General features: G+C 48.8%; 1 protein-coding gene across 1 annotated transcript in view; it reads left to right on the forward strand.

Moving 5' to 3' along the window:
• The window catches only part of BRD4 (bromodomain containing 4), an 84,140-nt gene that overhangs the window by 31,392 nt on the left and 27,989 nt on the right, over positions 1–24,759 (forward strand). The window contains exons 2-6 of the mRNA XM_038567019.1: positions 15,118–15,436; positions 19,144–19,281; positions 20,625–20,760; positions 22,828–23,117; positions 23,919–24,281. Coding sequence (XP_038422947.1) covers positions 15,152–15,436; positions 19,144–19,281; positions 20,625–20,760; positions 22,828–23,117; positions 23,919–24,281 — 1,212 coding nt within the window. The 5' untranslated portion in view covers positions 15,118–15,151. The remainder of the gene's footprint in view (positions 1–15,117; positions 15,437–19,143; positions 19,282–20,624; positions 20,761–22,827; positions 23,118–23,918; positions 24,282–24,759) is intronic.

Consider the following 24,759-nt stretch of genomic DNA (forward strand, 5'->3'; position numbering starts at 1 on the left):
TTCTCTGTGTAGCACCTCCCACTGCCGCCCTGCTTCAGGTCCTCTTACTTCCTTTTCTGGGCTACTGAAGACTTTCGGCATTGTTGGGTTTTGGTGACGTCTCACTGGAGTCTCTCCGCTTGCTCTGTCCTCCTGTCCTGTAAAGGCCTCAGGCCTGTGAGTGTATGAGCCCTAGGCACACTGCTGTACTCTACTAGAATGTTGGGCTTCGTGGAAGGGGCTCTGCCCCATCTCTTACCTGCTCTCACCTTGCTGTGGTGGGGGCAGGAAGAACATGAGGTTTGTTCTGTGTTCCTGGGTACGTGGGACAGGACCCCTCTGTTCCTCCTCAGTCTAGCTCTTTGCCCCAGGTCCTCAGCACAGGTGTAGGACTCCTTGGTGGGAAGGCATTGGACCCCAAGAAGATAGAGGGGGCACTAGCTCAGCTCACCTCTGCTCTGCTCCCTCCCAGGTGACACAGGCCCAGCACGGAGAGCTGGGAAGGGCCTGGCCTGAACCTGCCCAGGATGCGGGTCCCCAGCTTTCCCTGTGCACAGCTCAGAAATCACTTACTATACTCGGTGTGGTATACCTCATTTTCACTGAGGAACATGCACATGTGCACGTTCTTTTTACGTAGTCATTATATACTAGACCCAGGTTTGAAGCTTCATACTTGACGAACATTAGTTCGTCTTAAATATTTCTCACAGTTTTTTTTTTTTAAGATTTATTTTTATTTATTTATGATAGACATAGAGGCAGAGACACAGGCAGAGGGAGAAGCAGGCTCCATGCCGGGAGCCTGACACGGGACCCGATCCCGAGACTCCAGGATGGCACCTTGGGCCAAAGGCAGGCGTGAAACCGCTGAGCCACTCAGGGATCCCCTCTCACAGTTTTAATACAAAGATAGTGGGGAGTTGTGGGGACTGCTACAAGTTTATTGAGTGAGTGATAGTCTGTGCACAGGGACAGGTGTTTTGGTTTTTGATGAGCTAAAGCTCCTCAGTAGGAGCGACTCTTACTTCTAAGTGAAGGCTAAGGACAAGCTGACTGTGTCTGCCAGGGAGTCAGCTTGGGCCATGCGACAGAATTTGAGTCTGAGATATGCTGGCTTGGCTGTGGCCTAGGCTCTCCCGGGCATGACTGCCCTGCCAGCAAGGACTGTGCTGCCCAAGGGAGAGTGCATCCATCTCAAACTGACACAGATTGTCAGGGTAGAAGTAGACGCAATGTTGGCTGAGGGCTGAGGCCTCCCAGCAGACAAGGGAGGGGTAAACTTACCCCTTACCTGAGAGAAGAATATATCTGATGGGAAATCAAGGCCCGTGTGGGAAGGTGAGCCCCTTGGCCTGTTTCCGTGGTGCTGCTTGACTCACAGGACCAGCCTTTGCTGTATATATACTCTACGAGTATATCTCTAATTTTGATGCTGTCAGCTCTCCTGACTATCTTTATTTTAGGCTTTGGGTCAGTCTTTCAGTTCCTGCTTTGGAAACTGGAGACTTGGGGTCTTTTCAGTTCTGACGCTAACTTGTCACTTTCTGTGTTCCCTTTCCCTTGGGAAAAGTGATGGTCTCTCCCACTCCCACTCATATTAATTTGGGCTCTGTACCTGATGAAAACTTGAGGCATGGTGGGAAGAAAAGCCATCCTTCCTAGAGTCCTTTCCTGAAAGCACCTGATAGAGGTGTAACCTTTTTCACAGATTTTTCTTTTAAAATTTAGCTTCACAGTGAAGATCAGACAATAATACCATTGAGGAAAAGGTCACACCATAAGCATCAGCTCATCAAGGTAACCAAGTTCCTGCATCTCTAAACCCAGAGTCATCATGTGCTCTTGTCTTTCATGGATGCACTGTTCCTGCCTCCTTGGGATGTCTTCCATGTCTGTGTTCTGTTGGCCATTGAAGGCCTGCTTTGTCCTTTCCTCTCCATGAGGGCTCTCAGTGGTCATGGCATCTCTGGAAACTCTTTTGTTGGCCCTATTCCTGATCCCTTTTTGTCCCCAGTGAACATAGGTGGGTCCCGAGGCCATCTTGAGTCTTGCTCTGAGCCCACATTCTAATGATTTGAAGAGAACCTTAGAGGCAGGATGTACTCTTGTGGGGAAATCTTTCCTGCCCCATCCTATTTACCCCTGCTTTCCAGGATATGAACTTGTAGGAAGGTTGATTGGAATGTTGACTTTGCTGCTCATGGATCCCTTCATATGTTGAATGTTGTTTCCACTTAAATACAACAGACCTGACTGTGTGCTAAGCCGGCATGTTCTGAATATTTCAGCCATAGGCAATGGACCACCCATCCCCTGTATGGTGCTAGCTCTTGGCTGTGCAGGTTGTTCAGCACCTGCACTTCACTTGCCTCCCTTTTCTTGGCCTCCCAAATTCCCAAAGAATTTGACTTTGATCACTTGGTTGGAGGTCAACACTAACCTGTTGCCCTGGTGTTTAATGTGCTAGATAGAAACACCATAGCTTATTGTCTTTTTTTTAATAGTTTCAAGTTTTATTCATGAGGATCATGAACTTAATTTTATCTTTTTGTTGGAAGTGACCAGTGTGATGTCATTCTCAGAAGCTTTTTGGTCTACATCAGGGCAGCCCAAGACTGTTTTATCAGCCTAGTTGGGGCTAATCCTAGTTTTTCTCACTCTCAGACTTTTCCCTTATTTCAGTAGTTTCACTGTCCTATGAGATGAACATTGTCTCCCACTCTTGGTGCTTCACAGATCCTTCTGTTTCCCAGCATCTGTGTGTCCTTCTACTGGAAAACCTGTATCTAAGTGAAGGAAGTACCCAGCCTCACTCTGCTTCATCTTTGCAGTCTGGATGGCTTTGTGGCAGTCTCAGAGTTCACCTCTCAAAACAGGATTTTTCTACATGAATTAACAGTCCTTTTGGATTCCATTTTTCAGTGTAGGTTAAGCTCAGTGCTACATACACCATACCAGCTCTTTTGGAAAAGCAAATAATGGGGTGGGGGGTGTAAAAGTGGAGACAGGTAGAGAAGTTGGAGTAATAGCTTTAAAGGGGGCAACCTGAAGAAAACATTGCTTATTAGCTTTCTCCATGAAGGGCACGGCACGGCCCTAGACCCAGGGCAGTGGGAATGCAGCATTTGTATTCATGGCATCATATTTCTGTCGTCATTTTCCAGCCTCTAATTTAGAGTCTTGGACTCAGGTCAAGGCTGCTTTGCGAAGCAGTGCCTGGAGGCCAGCTCACCAGGTGGAGAGCCAAATAGGCAGAGAGATGCACTACCCCAACAGAGGTCAGTGGGAGCTTTTGAAAGGGGACAGATTACCAGGAGGCCAGGCTGTTTTTACAAATGTATTGGTTGGTTGGTTGGTTGGATTTTAAAAGTTAACAGGTTGGGGATCCCTGGGTGGTGCAGCGGTTTGGCTCCTGCCTTTGGCCCAGGGGGCGTGATCCTGGAGACCCGGGATCGAATCCCACGTCGGGCTCCCGGTGCATGGAGCCTGCTTCTCCCTCTGCCTATGTCTCTGCCTCTCTCTCTCTCTGTGTGACTATCATAAATAAAGTAAAAAAAAAAAAAAAAAAAGTTAACAGATATAGTCATCTACAGATCCACCACCCATGTCCTACTTTATTTTATAGTTCTAGGTACCCACTCATTTGCACATCTTTACCTAATTTGATCTGTAATTTTGTATTCTGCTTTTCTAACATAACATTTTATCACATACGCTTCCCTTGCCTTGTCTTAAGGTCTAGAAATCTTTCGAACAAAACTACAGCCTGTGGGTCAGAGTTTTATTGGCACACAGCCACACTCATTTGTCTAAGGATTGTCAGCTGCTTTCACAATACAGCAATAGCAGAATGGAGTATTGCATAGACTGTATGTCTTGTACAGCTAACTGTATTTACTCTCTGGCCCTTTATAGGAAACATTAGCTTGCCCCTGCTGGAATATGTTTTTAGCCTAGCAGTTTTGATCTTGTCCACATCAAAGTTTTTGGGGTTTTTATCTTTCTTTAAGATTTTATTTATTTATTAGTGAGAGAGAGAGAGAAAGAGCATGAATGGGGGAGAGGCAAAGAGAGAGGGAGAAGCACACTCTCCCCATTGAGTGCAGAGCTTGATCCTGGGACCCCAGGATCATGACCAGAGCTGAAGGCAGATGCTTAACTGACTGAGCCACCCAGGCGCTCCCAAAGTTTTGTTTTTATTTCATGCCCATCACACGAACATTTTATTTTTCATTTTTAAAAAAAGATTTTATTTATTTATTCATGAGAGACACAGAGCCAAAGGGCCAAAGGTGGGCGCCAAACCGCTCAGCCACCCAGGGATCCCGTTTTTCATTTTTCAAAAAAGTTATTTATTTATTTATTTATTTATTTATTTATTTATTTATTTATTTATTTATGAGAGGGGTGGGGAAGAGGAACAGAAGGAGAGGGAGAACCTTAAGCAGGCTCCATGCTCAGCACGGAGCCCAGCAAGGGGCTCAGTCTCATGACCCCGAGATCATGATCCAAGCCAAAATCAAAAGTCAGATGCCTAACTGAGCCTCTCAGGCTCTTCCACAGGAATATTTTAAATTCACAAGTCCATCCACCCACATCTAAACCATCAGCACCATGATGTAAACTGTATGTAATGTGGAACTGGGACGCCTGGGTGGCTCAGTGGTTAAGCGTCTGCCTTTGGCTCCCGGTGTGATCCTGGAGTCCTGGGATTGAATCCCACATCGGGCTCCCTGCATGGAGCCTGCTTCTCCCTCTGCCTGTGTCTCTGCCCACCCCCCCACCCCCCATGAATAAATAAATAAAATCTTAAAAAAAAAAAGTGGGTTTTTTTTTAAACTGTGCCTGAGATGGTCATCCCTCCAGCTTCCAGAGCTTTTGCAGGGAAAAGATAGCACAAAATTCTCAGTGCCCTAATTTATTGGGCCTGCTGATTGGTTTCCAAAGCAAAAGGACAGGAATTCTGATCGGCAGTGTTGTGATCTGCTGAGCTTGGCTCCCTATCCTCCTGGCTACAAGGTCCATGTGGGCCTGGTATCTGGTCCCCATCCCCCTTGGGGAACAGAGAGCTTGAGTGTATCTCCACCCTCCTAGCAGGAAGATGGCTCATCTCCCCCATGGGTCACCTGGCTTGAGGCAGGTTGCGGGGCCCAGTCTGCGATAATGGGCCCCTACTTGGCAAGTCTGAGGGGTGGGAGTCAGGGCTCATACAAGCTGCATGAAGGAGGATTAAGGCTTCTGAGAGCTGCCTCAGCGCACAGCCACTGGCCAGGCTCCAGGCAGTGCGGTCTAGCTGATGACATGAGTGCTGTTCTCACCAGCTGCCTGAGCCAGTCAGATGGAAAAGTAATCCTGTTTGTGCTTCCCCACTGACACAGATGCACAATGAAATGGGCTGTGGCCATGAATGGAAATAGCTTCTGGTCTGGGACCAGAAGGGAATGGACCTTCTGGTATTAGTGTTCCATAACTCCAAGAAAGATGTTCCTAGGACAGGGTAAGATTTGCTGCAAATAGCTGTAGTACTAGTACTGAGAAGTTGCCAGATTTTTTACCAAAGTCAGGATTCTTCAACTCCTTTCTATCGCTGGATAGCATTTTGCACTTCTCTAAATGATACTTTTTTTTTTTTAAGATTTTATTTATTTATTCATGAGAGAGACACAGAGAGAGAGAGAGAGAGGCAGAGACACAGGCAGAGGGAGAAGCAGGCTCCATGCAAGGAGCCTGATGTGGGACTCGATCCCGGGTCTCCAGGATCATGTCCTGGACTGAAGGCGGCGCTAAACCGCTGAGCCACCAGGGCTGCCCTAAGTGATACTATATAGGAGAGCCTTGCAGTGGTGGGGAGGTGACTTCCTCTGAAGGATGTGTGTGCAACTGTGAACTTGTAATTTCATGAGGGGCCAGGGTCAGCTGGTATTGGCCTGCATTTTGCTTGGCATGAAATAAGTTCAAGGCACACCTCCTTGTGGCCTTTACTGTGTGGGAAGCATAAATATAACAACTTGGATTCTGTTCCCCTCAACTCTGTCCCTGCGGCACCAGCAGGGAAGTATGCTTCAGATTTCACCTAGGATATGGTCCGAGTTACATTATAAACAGACCAACAGATGGCCAGGTGCTGTGAGAGTTACCTTGGCTCTGATTTGTTTATGGGGGTGAAATTCTTTGGAAACACCACTTCTGGAAATCTGACTTGAGACCCAGCTCAAGGGTCACATGGCATTCAGCTGCTTCTGCAGAGAAAGCAGGGCAGGTCTGCTGATTAATACATGCCAGAATGTGGAAGTGGGGTGCCCTTCAGGCAAACCAGTCCTGCTAGGCCCAGCAGTGTTGATCAACTGGGCCGCTACCCCTGTGCTTGGTGAGTAGAGTACTTGAGATACTAGTAGCTCCGGGTGACCTGACGATGACCTTGCCGCTTGCCTTGTAGGGTTGCTCTGAGGATTAGCTAAGCAGATATGGCTCAGTGCTTAGTAGAGAGCATCGACTCAGGATGTGGCAGGTACTTACTGACAAGCTTGCCTAGACCCTAGTGCAAGTGAGTATGGTGATGGCTGGTACAAAGCTCTGCTAAGTGTGGCCACCGTATTTCATTGGAGAACTCATAAAGCCTTTCACTTATCCTGCACTGCTCCTGTTTTCCCAGGTGTCTTGCTGCCTAGTGCTGTGTCACTTTAGAGTGAACATGACAAAGTGGAGGTGGGGTCCCTCAGCTTTGTGGGACCTTTAGGTGTCCAGGATTTGAGTTGGAACTACAAGTACAAAGTGTATCTGGCCATAACCTACTAGGTTTACTCTACCTCTTGTGATGGACAGAACAAAGGCCAAATATCCAGAAATCTGCGTATTTCTAGGCAGTAGTATATGGTCTTTCTCTTCTTGTGCTTGCTCTCAAAGTCCCAGAACCAAGTCTACCCATGTCTATCTCTGTCTTGCCTCCTAATCTCCAGGAAACAAAACTTGCTTTCTTTTGAAATTTGAAAAACATTACTGTTGTGTTGTCTGCTAAATACTGTCTGTTCTTAAAATTATCATTTAGAGGAGTTGGGATGTTAGCAGACAATATCCCTGAAAGCAGAAATGCTTAATCAGGGGTCTACTTAGGAAAAGAATTTGCATTTTTGTTTTCATTCCCTCAGAAGTTCCCAGACTTTCTGGTTGACAGCATCCTTAGCATCTCCTTTTTTTTTGGGGGGGGGGGGGTGCTCCTAGGCCAAAGGAAATACTTAACAGTATGGTTTATTAGATAGTTTAGATACAAACAACTGAATAAGTATTAATGTCCCCAACAACTGTATGGCTGTTTGAAGAAATAAAACACATAATTTGAAAGGGAAAATATTATACCCTTGCATAATCACACTCTAGTGGGATATGTGTGCCTGTTGGGCACTGCTTAACTCCCCACATCTTAGAGCCATGACAATGTCAGAAGGCACATAGTACATCTAATGTTGAAATTGTCGATTGCCTTGTACCTGTAGTTCCTATAGTACCCCCCTGAGGTACCATGATATCCTTGGCAGTCAGTTTGGGTACCAGGGCACTAACCATCTAATCCTTTTATTTTTTTCTTATTCCTTTAAATTGAGAAATGGTAGGGTATCTTTTGCATAGATCCAGGAATAGGACACCCACTTGAATCGTGCAGCCTTCTTTGGGTTGGAAACAGGTGAAATTCTCTTCCTGTCCCTTGTCTTTAGACTAACTCAACCAGTGAATGTGGCTCTTGCCCTCTTAGCAACAGGTCAGTATGAAAACAGGCAACAACAGCATTTTAGGAACTTTTAGACTTAGAACTTTGCTTGAAGATGATGTCCTCCATATCATAGGAATCCTCCATTCTTACCTGCACAGGTAGGTTTATGAGTTTCTCCCATTTTCAATTTGTCTCTCCTCCATCTAGCTCTGGTGCTGCACCATTGATTTACCCCTGTCCCTGTGCATCCTGTCTTGGGTTATCTTTTGTGTCTGTAAACTGCACAGGTACAGGTGTAGTTGAAAATGAAACAACAGGCAGGAATGGGATTCTCCACTTGTATGTATCTACATGTTCTGAATGACCCTGGAATCTGTTCCCCAGACCCCATCCAAGCACAATACCCTCCCCCCTTGCTCCTCCCACTATATTCTCTACCCTGGGTCAAGGACCTGTGAAGAACAAAAGCCCAGTGTGGTCACATGGCCCCTGCACTGTGCCATCACCGCCCCCCCCCCCCCCAATCCCCAGCTCCTCAAATGCACTGGTATCTCCCCTGCTTCCAGACCTGAGCTGTGCTACTGCATCAGTCCTGCTTTCTCTTAGAAGCCTAGTCCCTCTTGGGCCCTCTCTGCCTCATGTACTGCAGGAGCACACACCCTGCCTGTCCTTGGCCAGAACAGCCCAGCCCTTTTCCTTACAGTGCTTGCCCAAGTATTGCTTAATCATTGGAATAATGTCATGTTGACTGCAGAATTCTGGGCCTGGCATGTAGTTCACATGGGATGCATTGGCTGAGCAAGTGAGAGTCTGGCAGTCACATCTTTCTGTGTGAGGAAGAGAGCTGCTTTCCTTTTCCAGAGCTTCAAGATTAATCTAGAATAGACTCCCCAGGGTGACATTAGTGTGTGGTCAGTGTTGGGTGTTTTCTGTACCTGAGTCAGTCACTGAGCACTTGCTGTGTACTAGGAGGACAAGAGTAATATAAAGGTGGTCCTGGCATGGGCTTCCAGGCATGTGTGCGTGGGGCCAACAGGCGAAGCCACTAGACAGATCAGGGAAACACCAGGTGCAGCAAATGAAAGGCCTGAAGGTCACAGGGCAAGGGGCCCACTGTGGCCGCTATTTAGAGTGTTGATGCTACAGTTGGAGCAATGTGGGGTAGGGTGACCGCTATGGGAAGAATTTATCTAAGGTGGCAACCTGGTTAAATCTGTGTGTCAGAGGTCACCCTGGCTCTAACATAGAGCTGCTTGCCAGTGCCTCTCTTTCTTGGCCCACAACAGACTAGAGAGTCCTGGTGGTTTCCCTTGTATTTTTTGCCACAATGCAGAGTGGCTTCTGGGAGTTTCATACGGGTTCTACTGGCCCTCAGTTTTTGGAGGACTGCACTGCAAGATGCAAGTTGTCTGGGCATGGCCTCTCAAGGTGTGGGTGCTCTTGAGGCTCCTAAGTTGAGTGCAGAACAGGATGTCCCAGGCCCCTCATTGGGGATCGCTCACACCAGGGCCATGGATGTCCCCTGTCATTGGTTTTTCTCACAGCCTCCTGAAAGAAACTTCCAGGTGCTTATGTCTCCCAGGTGCATCTGGTCTGTTAAGCCGTACCATGCCTTCCTTTTGAACTGACAACCTCCAGCAGTTTCTTCCCTTAGGAAATTGACCTCAGTTGTTACAAGTATGTGGATCTGCATTTTGTTTTTCAGTTTCCTTAAGATGAGGTTCCATGTTAATCCCCTAAATGGGGACTTCCTTGGTTCTGAGTTCAACTGGAACTTCACAGGAGTCGTGTTAGACTCCGGAGCGCACTGTAGCTGGTTAGGCCTGATCTTTCTACTTCCTGGATAGGTTATTTTTCTGTGCCTCTGTTTTTTCATTTTTAAAGTGGAGATAAGACCAGAAGCAATCTCAGAGTTGTTTTGAGTATTTAATGTCACTGTGTGTCATGAGAGGGCTGGTTAGAGAAGGGTATTTTAGCTTTTGTGGTGAAACTAGAGGTTAAACCACAGAGATGAGGCAAAGTTGGAGGGTCAGGCTTTCTGTAGGAAAAGCTGTGTTTATTTGGTGAACAAAAAAAATGCAACTTCCTTGGCTCAACGGACCATGTGGGCCTAGCTTGAAAGTGAAGAAAAGTGGTTCTTTTCTTGGAAAAGAGTCTTTTCTGGAAAAGAGTCTTCCATCCTTGGCTTCCCCGAGAGTCCATTTGGAAAGAAGAAAAGGCACAGTCCAGCCCACAAGTTCCAGAAGTCAGTTACCTTGACTTCATCTTGTCTCAGGGACATTGCTTGGAGATTTCCAGAATGTCATTGCTTAATGGAAAATGTGTGGGACTGGTTCCTCCTGGTAGGATGCCCTTGGCCCCCTGGCATTCTGTGCCCTTATGGCTGACAGGGCTCCTCCATTGCCCTGGGACCAGAATGTCTTCTCCAAAGGATGAGATGGGGCCGCCCCTGCCCCTTGTTTACTGTACCTTGTCTGGCATGTGGTTGGCTGTGTAATTCTCAAGTTGCTTTCTGGGAGAAATTGAATGCTGGAAATCAAAGTATAGGTTATTCTTTATCCTCACTTACTGCCACCCTCCCAGGCTCACTTCAGTGCATCCAGACCTCCATCCATGATGGGGCCACATTTATACTTGTTCTCTTTTATTCCTGTGGACATTTTGGTCCCACTGCATAGAGACCCTCTCTTAGCTGACTCCAGGAGTCCTTAAAAACCCCACTGACCTATTTTCCTCCTCTGTGATGCTGCCCCCCGTGTTGATACTTGTATCTAAGCACTCAGAATGTCCTGCATCTCTCTCTGCCTGGTCCATGGCCACCATATGAAGGGATCCTGGCCAGCTGGCACATTGTCCGTCATTCTTTCCTCTCTCTTCCCCTCCTGCCTCACTGGCCCCACTCCAGTTTCTGTAGTTGTCTAACAAATTATTACCCTCATCGACTTACCTGTGGAGGATTTTTTTTTTTAAGGTTTTATTTATGTATTCAGTAGAGTCATACACAGAGAGAGGCAGAGACACAGGCAGAGGGAGGAGCAGGCTCCACGCAGGGAGCCTGATGCGGGACTCGATCCCGGGTCCCCAGGATCAGGCCCTGGGCTGAAGGTGGAGCTAAACTGCCGAGCCACCCGGGCTGCCCCTGTGGAGGATTTTTGAGGGAGTGCTCCGAAGTCTCTGCAGTCCTATGCACAGCTTCCCATTCTCCCCCTTCTTCCCCACAGTTTCCTGCAAACTCTCCTGACCCAGTAGCTTCTCCACCTGGAGCCTGCAGTTGGGTCTTGCCTGGCTCCCCTCCAGAGACAAGAGGTTTGGAGTTTTTTGTTTTGTTTTGTTTTTTAAGATTTTATTCATTTATTCATGAGACACACAGAGAGAGAGGCAGGTAGAGGAAGAAGTAGGCTCCAGGTAGGGAGCCTGCAGTGGTACTCCATCCCAGGACTCCAGGATCAAGCCCTGGGCCGAAGGCAGGTGCTAAACCACTGAGCCATCCAGGGATCCCCTGGGGTTTTTTTTTGTTTTTTTTTTTTAAATCAGTTTACTGTTTTGTTTATGCCCTTTATTTTTTTATTTTTTAAAGATTTTATTTATTCATGAGAGACAGAGAGAGAGGCAGAGACAGGCAGAGGGAGGGCTCCATGCAGGGAGCCCGATGCGAGTCTAGATCCCGGGTCTCCAGGATCACACCCTGGGCCGAAGGCAAGCGCCAAACTGCTGGGCCTCCAGGGCTGCCCATATTTTTATTTTTAAAAAGATTTTCTTTATTTGACAGAGTTAGGCATAAGCAAGGGAGGAATGGGCAGAGGGAGAGGAAGAAGCAGGCTTCCTGCCAAGCAGAGAGCCTGACGTGGGGCTGGATCCCAGGACCCAGGATCATGACCTGAGCCGAAGGCAGGCAGGCTTCTAACCAACTGAGCCACACAGGCGCCCCTATAGTACCTTTATGTTAAAAGGTAACTGAATCAAGAGCCACACATGAGTATGAGTAAAAATATTCGTGAGAACAAAACAGCATTGTTAAATTCTGTGTAGATGATCATACTGTCTGCTGACACCTCTGTGCACAACTTTTCACACTGGCACCAGACAGGGACTCTTCCTTGTCAACACTGGAATGAGTGAAATGAAAACAGGAACACACAAGGGGTGATTAAATGCCATCCACCTAAAGCTGCCCTGTGAACCCTCCCACAGCTCCACTTGAGCCCTGGCATGTCACACTCAGGTGGCCGTAGACCTTGCTTCTCTGAGATTAAGGTCCCACTCTTTATTGATTAAATCTCTGAGCTTGGAGAAACCCTTCTCTGTCTTCTTTGCTGCTCACCTCAGCCATGAAGGCATACTTTGTGAAGGCTTCCATGCATGGCTGGAATGCAGCTTCCAGAGTACTTCCTTCCTTCTCCCCATGTCCTACTCAGTGATATGTAATTCAGCCTGGCTCCATGGTGTCACACACACTACCCCTCCCCTTTCCTTGTTCTCTCTTCTGAGCAAGCTCTTTCTAATGGTTCCACACCTTATCCCACCCTTTGGATGCTTCCCCTCCCTGGATCGATACGTGACCTCCTTTCTGTTCTCATTTGGGTGCATTTACTCAAAGTCACTGGGCCCCAGGGCCAATCTTGTCCTTTCTTAGCTTCCAACTGGGCTTACCTCATACAGCCCTCATGTGCCTCCCTCCCACCAATAGTGCCTCCATCCCTGCTGTCCTGCCTTGATTCATGACGCAAGCACTTCTTTCCAGGACCCCATGGCCATTGATTCTGGCCAGACTTGTACCAGAAGTACCCCTGATGGGAGAGAGGAAGTATCTTATGTCTTCAGAGTCTGGAGCAGGCCTATCCAGTCACATCTGCCTCTGGAAACTATTGTAGTCCACGATGATTCTCATTGATCCCACCTTCAAGTGAGGTTGCTTTAGGGAGAAATGCCCCTTTGTTGTCCTGAACTTCTGGAGCGCCACTCTTGACTTGGGGGCTTTCCAGAGTGCTGTCCAGTTCCCCATCTTTAGCACCGTGCAATAGGTACCAGGAAATGGCTTCACACCTACTGTCCCTGTAAGTATTCTTCCTGGGCTGGTGTTCTCGTGGTAGGGCACACCCATATTTAGAGGTTGCCATACGAGCTTCTCTCCCCTTCTCCAATCTCAGGAGGACCCTGAGAGGGCCCAGACTATAAATACTCACCTGGTGTCTTGGACACAGTTGGGCCTCATTAAATATCTGAGCTTAGTACTGGATGCTAAAGGCCACATCTAGACTCCTCTAAGGTGCACTGCTGTAACAAACCCACCCTCCAGTGCCTTGGATAGTAGCACTAGTGTTTCTTTCCACAGTGTTGTGCCTCCTGTGAGCTAAATGATTAACGAATTATTCAGTTTGGGGTTTTGAGTGATTGGCATCCCATCAGTGGAAAGACAAAAGCCACTCGTAGGTCTCTTACTGTTTGGTGAAAAAGGATTAAAGAACAGTCTTTCCTCTTAAAGCAAACATGGCTTCAGTTCTCAGACTATGTAAGATGCAGGGTCTTGCATGTGATGGCCTTGGGCTATTCCCACCTGGATCCCTTCCTTGCACCAGCCTCCTCCTTGTAGCAAGGTCCTCTAACTGTTCACTAGCCAGTTGACAGCTAGACCTGCAGTCAGCAGCCAGAGCACCCTGGAAGGAATGCTGTCTCATTGACCAAATCAGTTTTGTCAGTTTGGGGGGCTTACCCTGCATCTAGGACACCTGTGTGGGAGTGGTCAGTCTCAGGCCAGGAGCTCCAGCTTTCCACAGCCCCCTAGAAGAGACTCAGCACCGAGTTGCATTTACACAGCAAGCTTTCCCTTGGTGCTTTTCAAATTTGGTAACTTGCCAGGACTGCATTTACAAAAACCTTTGTGGGGACCTTGGTTTAAATTACGCTTGGATTGAATTATAAAGGAACTCCTTAGCAACCAGAGTGCCTAGCATGTGGTAAGTGTGTTCCAGAAAGAAAACTGTGACAGAGCCAGTGAACTTGTCTTTTTTCGTCCCCTGTCTGCCATACCAGAGTGTGATTGTAAAACCTGCCCCTTTTTCCTTAGCCATTGCCTGACTTTCCCAGCCAGAGACATTTTCTTACCCCCACTCAACTTCTAGTTTATTACTGGAGATGCTCATTAGATGCAGGTGACTTCTAGATTACAAAGTCTTTCTTATTCCAGGGACTGAGTTTAAAGGTGATTTTCCCTTTTTCTTGCCAGTAGAAGTGTCAGAAACACGGTACACAGAAAGAATGTCAAATAAGTACACATTTGAACAGATGTTTCTTCTCGTTAATAGAGGGTGGGTTAGTGTGTTTCTCGAGGGCAGTTTGCCTTAACAGCATGTACCCCCTGATCTGTGGTTTTGTTAGAATAATTGGACCAGATGCACAGAGTTGCCATTGTGAGGATGCTTGTGGCAGGATTTGTGTTGTTGGCATGGCCTGAAGCAGGGGTCATTCAGGTGAGGGGAGTATACAGGATGGGGTGCTCACAGGCATTGAGCTATGTTTCTCACACCCCCTTGTGCAGGTCACAAGAGGTGCCCACTTTATTTCTCTCTAAATAAACTTTGAAAATCTGGTTAATAAAGTGTTAGGTTGAATGTGGATTCATTTTTAGGTTATCAGCAGTTATCTTGTAGGATTTCTTGAATCAGCAAACATATTATTTTCAGTTACCAAGGAAATGTTCTTAGTGAGTGTGAGGCTTTACCTTGAGCACTCACACAGGGGCTGTGTGAGCCAATCTCCCTTCCTGTCCCCAATCACCAAACAGAATTACTGACTTGGCTCGATATTTCTTGAGCCACAAGAGCAAAAAATTTTGATGTAAAGAACATATATGGGGGCTCACAAATCATCCTCTCTCCCACACAGGCAGTGTCCCATAAAAACTCAGATGGGGGCAGCCTGGGTGGCTCAGCGGTTTAGTGCCACTTTCAGCCCAGGGCGTGATCCTGGAGACCCGGGATCGAGTTCCGCGTCGGGCTCCCTGCATGGAGCCTGCTTCTCCCTCTGCCTGTGTCTCTGCCTCTCTCTGTGTGTCTCTCATGAATAAATAAATAAAATCTTAAAAAAACAAAAAACCTCTCAGATGTGGTGAAAACCTAATTTGTTGCTTATTCTACCCCTTTCCGATGGATTCCCACAGCCCTTGCCTGCTCATGCTCAGCTCTACTCTCTGAACTATGTCCCTCACGCCCCTCACTGTTGGTGTTTGATCTCTTCCCTGCTATAGGATGCATCTTTGAGGAGAGCTGACACAGGGGCCCCTTTTAGTCAGTGGCTAAAGGAGTGGCTCTCTGGTCAGCTTGACCACTTTCCACCAGAGGAGCTCAGCCCTTGGGGGTCACAGCCACCTGTTACTATGCATGGTGCCCATCTGCTTCCTGGTTTCTGATGATGGCTTTTCTCTTTCCTTGTAGAGTGCCCAGTGAAGAATGTGATGGGATCAGTAGCATGTCTGCGGAGAGCGGCCCTGGGACGAGATTAAGAAATCTGCCAGTAATGGGGGATGGACTAGAAACTACCCAAATGTCTACAACGCAGGCCCAGGCCCAACCCCAGCAAGCCAACGCAGCCAGCACCAACCCCCCGCCCCCGGAGACCTCCAACCCCAACAAGCCCAAGAGGCAGACGAACCAACTGCAATATCTGCTCAAAGTGGTGCTCAAGACACTATGGAAACACCAGTTTGCGTGGCCTTTCCAGCAGCCTGTGGACGCCGTCAAGCTAAACCTCCCTGTGAGTAACTTGGGCAGGACCTGGGGCTGCTGTCCTCTAGGTGTCTTCCTGTGTTGCAGTGGTGAGGGTGGGCTCAAGGTCGGGGTGAGGCAGAGAGAGCTTTGGGGCCCAGCTTTGAACTAACTCCCAATACTCACAAGGCCCTTGAGTGAGTGATTTCTATAGTCCTGATGGGTAGAAGTAGGAAGGGGGAGGAGATTGTTCCGAGGCACACAGTAACTGGTTCTTAGATATTAGGATCCAGGAGATAACTGTGTAGAGAGGTTGAAATGGGGGTGAAAGAGTGCTTGCAGCTTTCCTTCTGATGATTCCATAGGGGAGCTGAAGTGGGAACAATCAGTGGCCCAGGCCCCCTACTTCTCAGACATGGTTGGCTGGCTCAGGATTAGTGGAGTGGTTGGTCACACTGTGGAAGGGGAACTGGTTTGCTGCAATGCCTTTTCTGGTATTGGCATCATCATCATCGTCATCACCCAGAGCACAGGGCAGGAAAAGGTAGGGGAATATCTCTCAGGGAGCAAGCACGTGGAGGGATCCTGGTTGGAGAGCAGAGGGGTGGGTGCAGCTGTGCCCTCAACTGCCTCTATGCACACTATCCACCTACTGTGTTGTAGCCACAGTGCACTTGCTCTTGTTCTTTTGTACCTCTGCTCTTCTCTTTCCCTAGAGAGTTTTCCTTTTGCCCACATCCCTAGCAAATGGTTCTGGAGATGAATTTGCATCTCTAACTGAGCCTCAGGGAAAGAAACAGGTTAGATGCTTTTTTCCCTTCTCTTCAAAGCATCAAGGACTGATTGTCTTTAAGTTAACCTTTGCTATTTGCTAAGTCCCATACAGCCCCTGATGAGGAATTAGGTGATTATTGCTGTAGACCCAGGCTAGGGTCTGTGAGTGTTAGAACTGCACCGGCATAGGAACCTTAGCCTCTGCCAGGCATCCAGTTTCAAGAAGGATGAGTACAGTAATGTGACCCTTCCTGTCTGGAAAGCTGCTGAGTCTGTGACAACTGTCCACTTATTTATGTCTGCTGAATAGGTGTCATATGCATTTGGGAAGAGCAAGTCAGGAGGAGGCACTGCAGGTCTAGATCATGAATTGGCTCAAGAGAGGGGTTAGAGGTAAAAGAGGGTCCTTGCAGATCTGGGCTTCAGAGGCGGTTCATGCTGTTGACCACGAGAAGGAGTAGAAGCAGACAGCCAGTCACCGGAGAGGGGTGGGTGGGTTTTTGGGAGAGCTTGTTACAGCATAACCTTGGGCTGGGTGGGGCCGAGCTATATAGGGTCCATAGGTAAGGGTGACCTTCCCAGAGCAAATGCAAAGAATGGGGAGAGAAGCAAGCTGAGGGGCCTAATTCAAGGGGGCTGAGGCTTCGACAACACCAGAGAGGGGGTGAGAGGCCTGCAGAGGAGCCAGGAGAAGCTCGAGCAGAGAGCAGCCCCCGAAGTTCCCACCTCAGAGGCTGCAGGGAGGTCAAAGAGATGAGGATTCCAACCTGACCCTCCTGTTGGCCTTTAGGAGGGCATTGGTGACCTTAGGAAGATGTGACGCAGAAGTAGAAACCAGATTCTCGACGGTGTGAATGAGAAGGTGAGGATGCGAAGCCATCATTTCAAGAAATTTGGCTTTGAAGGGAAAGCGCGGCAGGGCCTGAGTGGAGGAGGGGTTGGTTTGTTAAAGGAAGACACAGAGAGGGGGCTGAGACGGTGAAGACAGAGGAGAAGTGGGTGCTGGGGGACGGAGACCCTGAGGAGGCACCGTCCCAGCCAGCAGGACAGACACGGGTATGGGTGGTTTGTAAGGTCCAGTGTCAGGGGAGTTTGAGGTCACTCACCATGAGGTAGAGGCCAGGCTCCCCAGGGCTCAAGGGTGAATCTCTGTCTCCACCACTGTTAGACGTTGGAAGAGGCCATTGGAAAGGTGCTGCTGATCTGGTATCTTCAGGGAGGTGGGAGAGCGAGGAGCTGGCCCAGAGAAGCAGGGCACAGCTGGTCAGCTGGGAGCCATATCATGTTTAAAGCCTGGTTTTCTGGGGACCTCTCCCCATCCTTGAGGAAATATTAATACAGCCACCAAAAGAAGGGTTCCTTCTTTTTCTTTTTCTGACACCTTCCAGGAACCTTGACCTGCATTTTTGCTTCGATCCCTGCTGGACTTTAACTAGAACGCCTGCCTCTTTTGTACAGTAAACCTGTACAGTTGGATTGTTATGCCCCTAACTCCTTGCCTGCCCCGCGGCCCCCCCCCCTCCCCCCCGTCCTGTTTGCCCTTGAGCCACTTGATGGGCCATGGGCAATTCAAGCACTTGACACCATCACTGGCCATAGAATAAAATACGTTTCCACTGAGGTACATATATTTGGCCTTGGTTCTCTTGGGCAAGGTGGTCAGAGCCATAATATAACAGAAAATCTGGTGCCGTCTGTTTTCATGGCCTCCTGGCCGGGTACCCAGGCATGCACGTGCAGCCCTTGTCTGATCAGGGCCATGATTTCTGCAACTCATTACATGTAAGCTTGTTGCTTTTGTCCCTTTCTTGTGGGTATCAGAGCAACTTAAAATCTCACACCCTCTGCTCACCTTTTCAGTACTGTCCACCATTTCCAGGCAAAACCTTGGCACTTGCTAAAGGATAAACCTATCTTTCTGCCATCGGGTTCCCACTTGGACTTGGGCTCGGACTTGGGGCTCTTCAATTACGGGAGCCTTTGAGTTTGCAGTCCTTAGTGGAGTGGGCCAGATGCACACAGGTCCCCCTATCTTGGCTCAGTGATTCTTCTACCTGGAAACCTGATGTGTTTCCTGTTCTGCCCCAAATACCTGGTGGTGTTTTTTTGTTTGTTTGTTTGTTTGTTTGTTTGTTTTTAAATATTTAGTTTTAAGGTAGGTTTTGATTTAGAGAAAAGCTGATAATAGTAGAGTCTGATTTGAAGGGCTTTAGAACATCTATACCTGCCATCTGGCTCCTTCTGTTTGGCACTTGTAGAATAAGATACAGAGGTTTGAGGAGTGGGGTCTGCTGATTTTTTTTTTTTTTTTTAACTTGGCTGATTTTTTTTTTTTTTTTAACTTGAGGATTGTGTAGGTTGTCCAGATTCCTTATTAACCTGGTTAGTTCAACTATATCCAGGTACTACTAATGGGTCCTTAGAAAGACTCTGTGCTAGTAAGAGAGATGGAAGTATGATGAACTTGAGTGAAGGTGGAGGCTTCTACTCTGTCCTCCTCAGTATGCCCAGAAGCCAGGGGTCCAATGCCAGGTGGGCTTCCATGCTGCTTCCATTCGATTTCACATTTTATGGACATTAACATTTCAAATGGTAGGGGAAAAGTAGAACCTAGATAAGAACCACTTTTAAAAAGGCTATATGTTTTCCTCATTATTTATTAAAAATTATAAAGGATTTTAACATCACACACAAAAAGATAGGAAAAAAACATAGATCTCCATAATGACAACCTGTTCTCAGACCAGGGCAGTTGACATACTTTTACATTTTCCCGCCAGATTTCCACGTAGCATTTAAGAATTCTTCCCTAATTTACTTTATGTGGGGGTTCCCCCTTGAGATCGCTTGGTGAGACTGTGGAAGAGCTTCAGTCTGTGCTACGGCTCTCATCTTTGTTCTTGGAGTGAGATCCACAGGCCCACCATAAGTGCTTCATGGCCGGGGAGGTGACACTGGCCTTTTGCTCTCTTTGCTCTCCAGGATTACTATAAAATCATTAAAACACCTATGGATATGGGAACAATAAAGAAGCGCTTGGAAAACAACTATTACTGGAATGCTCAGGAATGTATCCAGGACTTCAACACTATGTTTACAAATTGTTACATCTACAACAAGGTGAGATGTGGTGGCAAATGTCCTGCTGCCAGAGGGGGAGGGCAAGTGGGGGGGAAGGGAAAGGAAGGGAGGAGATGGAGACAGGCATATCTGGAGCCTGTGGACAGGGGTACTTGGGAGCGGATGGGATTCTAGTCTGATGGGAGGAGACCATTTGGAGGCACAAATAATGGGACCCATGGTTTTGCCTGTGACCGAGTGTTTCTTTTTCCGGGAGGAGGGTGCTGGCTTTGTTTGACTTCCAAGCATCCTTGTTAGCTTGAAGCATGTGCTTGTGGTGCCCTTGGGATTTTGGTTCTTGAGCATGTCTAGTAGAGAAGCTGTGAGGATAGTGAAGACTCATTAAAAAAAAATCCCATTTGGGTGATAAAAGTGGTCAGGAAGGAGCCTACTAAAATGTAGTTATGAAAAGGTGTGCTCAAATAGAAAACTCAGTGTGAGAGAGGGTGTGATGGGCCCCACCGCATCTGGAACTGTGGACATGACCATTGACAACTTACAGCCGTAGAATTGTCCCCTGATCTCACATGTAGACCTGAAGGTCACTTCTTAACCCCATTAGCCAACCCTTTCGGCTCGGCTGTGCCATGAAGCCAGATCATTTGTTTACAGTTCAGACCACAGATGTGATTAAAACCAACCCTTTCATATAGAACGGCTCTGGAGGGAGACCCTATACAGAACTCAGCTTTTGGCCTCTGCTGGTGTAGTGGGTAAAATTGCCCAGAAGAGATGGGTAGGTGAGTTTCTTGAAGTTTACTGTGTTTTTTTAAAAGTCTCAGCTCCCACTGCTAGGTTTAAGTGACATGTGCACAGATGAGGTTCTTGGGTTAGAGCTGAGTGGGAACAGCATGTTGGAGATGAGGCAACAGAGTGGGGACCCATAATTCAGTTCAAGATAGGCAATGCCCCAGCCCTAGTGAGTTGCCTTGAGGGTACACTGGGGAGCTTTGTCAGAGCCCTGCTAGCTTATCTGTGGCAAGAAATCCTGTGTAATTCAAATATTTGTAAATGAGGTTGAATTGTGTCAAAGGAGGGCTTCTGTCAGTGATTGGCAGGGCTTGTTAGATACTTAAGACATTAGGATGGCTTCTCAGGCCAGAGCTTAAAAGAATGGAGAGGGAGGTGCAGGCAGACAGGTGCTGGTTCAGGCACATGAGCCTCTGTGATATCTGGTGGTATAACTGTTGTGGCCCTTTAGGGTTCAGGTCGGGGAAGGACCCCAACTATGATAACTTGATGCTTTGGAGCAGGGAATGGGTGGCACAGGGTGGGGAGCTCTTGCTCCGTCTGGACAGGTGGTGAGGGCTTTCTGACTCTCACCCCCGTGTCTCCTTTTCCAGCCTGGAGATGACATAGTCTTAATGGCAGAAGCTCTGGAGAAGCTCTTCTTGCAGAAAATCAATGAACTGCCCACTGAAGAAACTGAGATCATGATAGTCCAGGCAAAAGGAAGAGGACGTGGGAGGAAAGAAGCAGGTAGGGTACCTCCAGTGCCCCCTGCCCTGTTGGCCTCACACTGAAACAGCAAGGATTGGCTTTCCTTCCCTCCCCCCAAGTCTTTTTTTTTTTATTTTTATTTTTATTATTTTTTTAATTTTTATTTATGATAGAGAGAGAGGCAGAGACACAGACAGAGGGAGAAGCAGGCTCCATGCACCGGGAGCCCGACGTGGGACTCGATCCCGGGTCTCCAGGATCGCGCCCTGGGCCAAAAGCAGGCGCCAAACTGCTGCGCCACTCAGGGATCCCTCCCCCCCAAGTCTTTACCCCTTCTCCAGATTGAGTGGAGGACCAGGGGCCGGGAGGCAGGCTTAGTGGTGGATGCGCCCCAGAGGGTCACAGGACTGCGTGACCTCTCACAAAGTAGAAATAGTTGGGCTGTGCCCTTTTTGATGGACTTCAGTTAAAAAGAAAGTGTGGGATCCCTGGGTGGCGCAGCGGTTTAGCGCCTGCCTTTGGCCCAGGGCGCGATCCTGGAGACCCGGGATCGAATCCCTCTTCGGGCTCCCGGTGCATGGAGCCTGCTTCTCCCTCTGCCTCTCTCTCTCTCTCTCTCTCTCTCTCTTTCTCTCTCTCTCTGTGTGTGTGTGACTATCAAATAAATAAATAAATAAATAAATAAATAAATAAATAAGTGTAATTTTTTTCAAGGGATTTTTTTTTTTTAAGATTTTATTTATTCATGAGAGAGAGAGAGGCAGAGACATAGGCAGAGGGAGAAGTAGGCTTCCCACAGGGAGCCTGATGTGGGACTTGATCCCAGAACCCTGGGATCACGACCTGAGCCGCAGGCAGATGCTCAACCACTGAGCCACCCAGGTGACCCTCAAAGCATTTTTAAGTTATTTGAATTCTTCATCCCATCTTAGAGAAAAGAAATTAACTCAGCTAAGGGCAGTTTTAACTAATAATCCCTATCCTGGAACCTTGAGGTTGGTTAATTGAGTTACCATAAGATGCTTATGTTAGAGCCAGGCCTTCTTTTTGATGCTGCTGAAGTCGAAGTGAAGCCCTCCCCTCCGTGTCCATCTCAGCACCCACTCTGTTCCCTGCCCGTCTCTCAGCCTGACACAGGATTCCAGAGGCAGCTGCTGGGGAGGGAGGAGGGGAAACAATGAAATGTTTCTGTCTAGGAAAGGCTTGAACAGCTGCCTTGTGCATCTTGCCGTCCTCAGCTCTGTCTGAGGGTGGCCCACGCTGTGAGTTGTTTGCTTCTCTACAGAAGGCTTTCACCTGACATCCTACACCCTGCCTAGAGGTGGTGGCTTCACGGGAGCAAAGGGGGTTGGCTGGATCCCAGACAGCGCTGAGGGGTAGCCAGGGAGGTGTGGTCCTGAGGGGCACTTCTTAGCTGTGGATCCTGCAAGGAGGTGTCCAGTATCCTTAAATCCAAGAGCCCTGCCCTTGTGCCCTAGGACCAGGAGTTTGATCTGCACATGGGACAGACACAGGGTATTGTATGTTTGGGCTCCCCCGCACAGCTGCAGGGAGGCAGTCTGAGCCGATCACAAAGGGCAGCAGCCGTCCAGCCTCCTCCTGTGGCTCAGGGAGGTGGAAGTTTGCCAGTTTCCAGAAACCTTGGCCAGGGCTGCCGATGCGGGCCTCCTGCCAGAATTGCTTACTCAGAAGGCAGCGCTTCTGGGAATGAGGACAGCTCTGTCCAAAAGCGCCAAGGAACATTTTTCCACTCTCCATCTACAGTCCTGGTGCTAACTCTCAGCATGTGTTTCCTGCTCCTCTGGCCCAGGCCTCCATGCTCCTGAAGGCGTCTTTGTGCCTGATATGGGACTTGAAGCCAGGACGCCTCAGAAAATGTGGAATGCAGTGTGCTGCAGCTCTCAGAGAACCTAAGGGCAGGTGGACCAATTTGGCCGAGGTCTAGGGTGTTCGGGTTATTCTGTCTCTTAGGCAAATAGTTACCATGACACTATGTGCCAAGTTCCCACAGATGTGTGCTCCCCATATTGTGACACTATCCCCATAAGGTCAGCCACCGTGTGTTGGGCTTGGCATCTAACCACGTGTCCCTTTTACGATTGATAGGGACGGCAAAACCTGGTGTCTCTACGGTACCAAACACAACGCAAGCATCGACTCCTCCGCAGACCCAGACCCCTCAGCAGAACCCTCCACCTGTGCAGGCCACACCTCACCCCTTCCCTCCAGTCACCCCCGACCTCATCGTCCAGACCCCCGTCATGACAGTGGTGCCTCCCCAGCCACTGCAGACGCCCCCACCGGTGCCCCCTCAGCCACCACCCCCACCCGCACCAAACCCCCAGCCTGTGCAGAGCCATCCGCCCATCATCGCGGCCACCCCACAGCCTGTGAAGGTGAGCATCCTCTGTGTGTGTGTGTGTGTGTGTGTGTGTGTGTGTGAGAGAGAGAGAGAGAGTGTGTGTGTGTGTGTGTGTGTGTGTGTGTGTGTGGCCCAGCCCAGCCACTGGTGGGCTTTTACCACCTCAGCTGGTGCCTGCCCTTGTGTGTGTGTGTGTGTGTGTGTGTGTGTGTGTGTGTGTGTGGCCCAGCCCAGCCACTGGTGGGCTTTTACCACCTCAGCTGGTGCCTGCCCTTGTCTTCTCCATAGCAGAGAGGTAAGCAGGAGACAGTCACCTCTCCTGGCTCCTGGGGCACTTGTGGGTATTTTGCGGGCAGGGGTTGGGGAGTATTATGCATTGTTTAAGTCATGGCCTCGAAGCTACTGCCCTGCTGGCCTGGAGATCCCGTAGTTGAGACCCACTTCTCAGGGGCTTGCTGACCCCTTCTCCCCTCTAATGTAGACTGTGCATATGCCTCCTGTGGGAGGCCAGTGTGACAAGGCTTGACTCTGAGCGACTTCCCTGGCATTAAGTAGGAAGCTGCTCTGGGCGGTTTCTTTGGCCTCCAGTGAGCAGGTTCTGCACTCAGGTGTGTGCTTCGTCCTGCCACTGGCAGGGATCCTATCCCAGCTGCAGAGCAGAGTGATGGGAGAGGGTCTTTCTTTGCCGTGGTCCTTCACCCATGGAGTTACCTTTGAGCCCCATTCCCCATGAATGTTGGAACCTTAGAAAGGACCTAGCTTCAGGAATGATCTGAGGGACGGTTGTGCCAGCTGCCACCTCTGACCGTGCTTGTTGCACGTGTGCTCTCGGCAGACAAAGAAGGGAGTTAAGAGGAAAGCGGATACCACCACCCCCACCACCATCGACCCCATTCATGAACCACCATCACTACCCCCGGAGCCTAAGACCACCAAGCTGGGCCCCCGGCGGGAGAGTAGCCGGCCTGTGAAGCCTCCCAAAAAGGATGTGCCCGACTCGCAGCAGCACCCAGTGCCAGATAAGAGCAGCAAGGTCTCAGAGCAGCTTAAGTGCTGCAGTGGCATCCTCAAGGAGATGTTTGCCAAGAAACACGCAGCCTATGCCTGGCCGTTCTACAAGCCCGTGGATGTAGAGGCGCTGGGTCTGCATGACTACTGTGACATCATCAAGCACCCCATGGACATGAGCACAATCAAGGTGAGCAGATGCCCCCTCAGAGCTGGGGGCCAGTCTTCCTAGGACAAAGAAGGTCAGAAGCTCCTAAGCTGGTCCAAGAGGAAGGCCCAGGCCTTGGGCTCTGGTGAATGTGCCCTAGTAACTATCTCTTCTTACCAGCTCAAAGAAGCCCAGCGCCCCCTGCTGGGAATTGGTGAGGACAACCTCCAAGACCATGTGCTTGGGGATTTTCTTCTCAAACAGGAGCCTTGCCATCGTCTCTAAGGACGATGTGGCCTTGGGCCCCAGTGCCCACCGGCACCTTGCACAGTACATGCTCCAGGTGAGGTTGAAGGTTGGTGATTTTGCTAGGCTCTGTGTCATGGAGAGGGTCTTGATGTTATCTCTCAGTAGGAGTCACACAATCCTGCCATTTTCATTGTAATATTTTGAGGCCTTTTGATTATGTTTGTTTATTTTAAGCTATTTTGCATTTCTGTTTGGGAGTGGCATAAGCCTG

This window comes from Canis lupus, chromosome 20, assembly GCF_011100685.1.
Source record: "Canis lupus familiaris isolate Mischka breed German Shepherd chromosome 20, alternate assembly UU_Cfam_GSD_1.0, whole genome shotgun sequence".
Lineage (NCBI taxonomy): Eukaryota > Metazoa > Chordata > Mammalia > Carnivora > Canidae > Canis > Canis lupus.